The sequence below is a fragment of the Anarrhichthys ocellatus genome, unplaced genomic scaffold, assembly GCF_004355925.1.
Source record: "Anarrhichthys ocellatus isolate YVR2014 unplaced genomic scaffold, GSC_Weel_1.0 scaffold329, whole genome shotgun sequence".
NCBI lineage: Eukaryota > Metazoa > Chordata > Actinopteri > Perciformes > Anarhichadidae > Anarrhichthys > Anarrhichthys ocellatus.
The window spans coordinates 58,553-60,139 of record NW_022280330.1 but is presented as its reverse complement, the minus strand read 5'-3'; the positions used below and the strand labels follow the sequence as shown (position 1 = coordinate 60,139).

Genomic DNA, 1,587 nt, shown 5'->3' with positions numbered 1-1,587 from the left:
GGGAGGAGGAATAGAGGGAGGAGGACGATGGAGGAGAGGAGGAAGAGGGAGGAGGAAGAGGAGGAGGAGAGGAGGAAGAGGGAGGAGGAGAGGAAAGAGGAGAGGGAGGAGGAGGAGGAGGAGGTGGGGGAGGAGGAGAGGAAAGAGGAGAGGGAGGAGGAGGAGGTGGGGGAGGAGGAGAGGAAAGAGGAGAGGGAGGAGGAGGAGGTGGGGGAGGAGGAAACAAAAGAGGAAGAAACCTTTGAACTAAAGTTTATTTAAGTGTTATTAAAAGTGTGAAAAACACATCACATAAACGCCTCTTTCTTCTTCTGTGGTTTCAGATAAAAGTAGGAAGGACGACAGCATGAAGACCAAACCAGACATCTACAGTAAGACCCCCCCACACACACACACACACACACACACACACACACACACTGTATCTCTGTAACAGCCAATCAGAAACGAGAGTTTTTCTTTTTTTTCTAGCTGTGTCCAAGTCTGGTGAGGGGGAGGGGTTTGTGGACAGCCCCGCCTCCTGTCCTGAAGACTACGCCCAGTTCTGTGAACACGGCGAATGTGAGATGAGACACAACCTTCCCACCTGCAGGTAACACCTGGCTCCTCCTCCCGCCTTCGACCAATCAGAGTCCTTCAATTCAAACTTTATTTTAGGCCACTCGCACTTTTTTAGCCCATTTCACATGAGTGATGGAGAGAGAATCATTACAAATACTAATACCACACTGGAAGTACTCTGTTACAGTATAAAATACTAATACCGCACTCAAGTCATAGTATAGCGTGTCGAAAACATTTATGAAAAAAGTCATAGAAAAAGCATGTCTGTAAAGGCCATAAAGTGTTTTTGCGGCTCACTTGGAGTATTACATGTGTGTGTCTCAGGTGTGACACGGCGTACGGGGGGGATCAGTGTGATCAGCTGCTGGACTTTAACATCCTGTACGTGGTGCCCAGCGGTCAGAAGCTGCACTACGTCCTCATCGCCGCCATCATCGGAGCAGTTCAGATCGCAGTCATCGTCGCCGTGGTCATGTGCTTCACCAGGTACACCAGGCACTCATACTACAAATACTACCAGCAGTACTACCTCATGGAAGGCATGTACTCCTCTAGTGGAACCAGTGAAAGCAGGAATGCTGCTGATGATAAGATGGGTTATTCGAGGGTTCCTATTGGCCCTCCAGTTCAAAATACAAAAAACCAACCAATCAGGACTCAGCATTTGGTCATTATCCTGACTGCTTCATTTGAATACTTGTAGACATGGAGGACCTGTAACTAGTGGCCGCATGTTAATAAGTCAACTAGTTAACTAGTTCTTGTCTATCTCGACCTTACTAGTTAACTTGTAGAGTTTATGTTTAACTAGTAAGACAAAAAGACCAACTAGTGCTGACAAAGACTGAACTAATGGAGGAAACTGGTTTATCTACCTTTACTACCACCACAACTACCTTTACTACCACCACCACTACCTTTACTACCACCACCACTACCTTTACTACCACCACCACGACCTCTACTACCACAACTACCTTTACTACCACCACAACTACCTTTACTACTACCTCTACTACCACC

General features: G+C 46.9%; 1 protein-coding gene across 1 annotated transcript in view; it reads left to right on the top strand.

The window, feature by feature from the left end:
- The first annotated feature begins 188 nt into the window (after positions 1 to 188).
- LOC116401300 (tomoregulin-1-like) overlaps positions 189 to 1,587 on the top strand; it is a 3,183-nt gene continuing 1,784 nt past the window's right edge. The window contains exons 1-3 of the mRNA XM_031879637.1: positions 189 to 371; positions 472 to 592; positions 889 to 1,050. Of these exons, the coding sequence (XP_031735497.1) occupies positions 347 to 371; positions 472 to 592; positions 889 to 1,050 (308 nt within the window). The 5' untranslated portion in view covers positions 189 to 346. The remainder of the gene's footprint in view (positions 372 to 471; positions 593 to 888; positions 1,051 to 1,587) is intronic.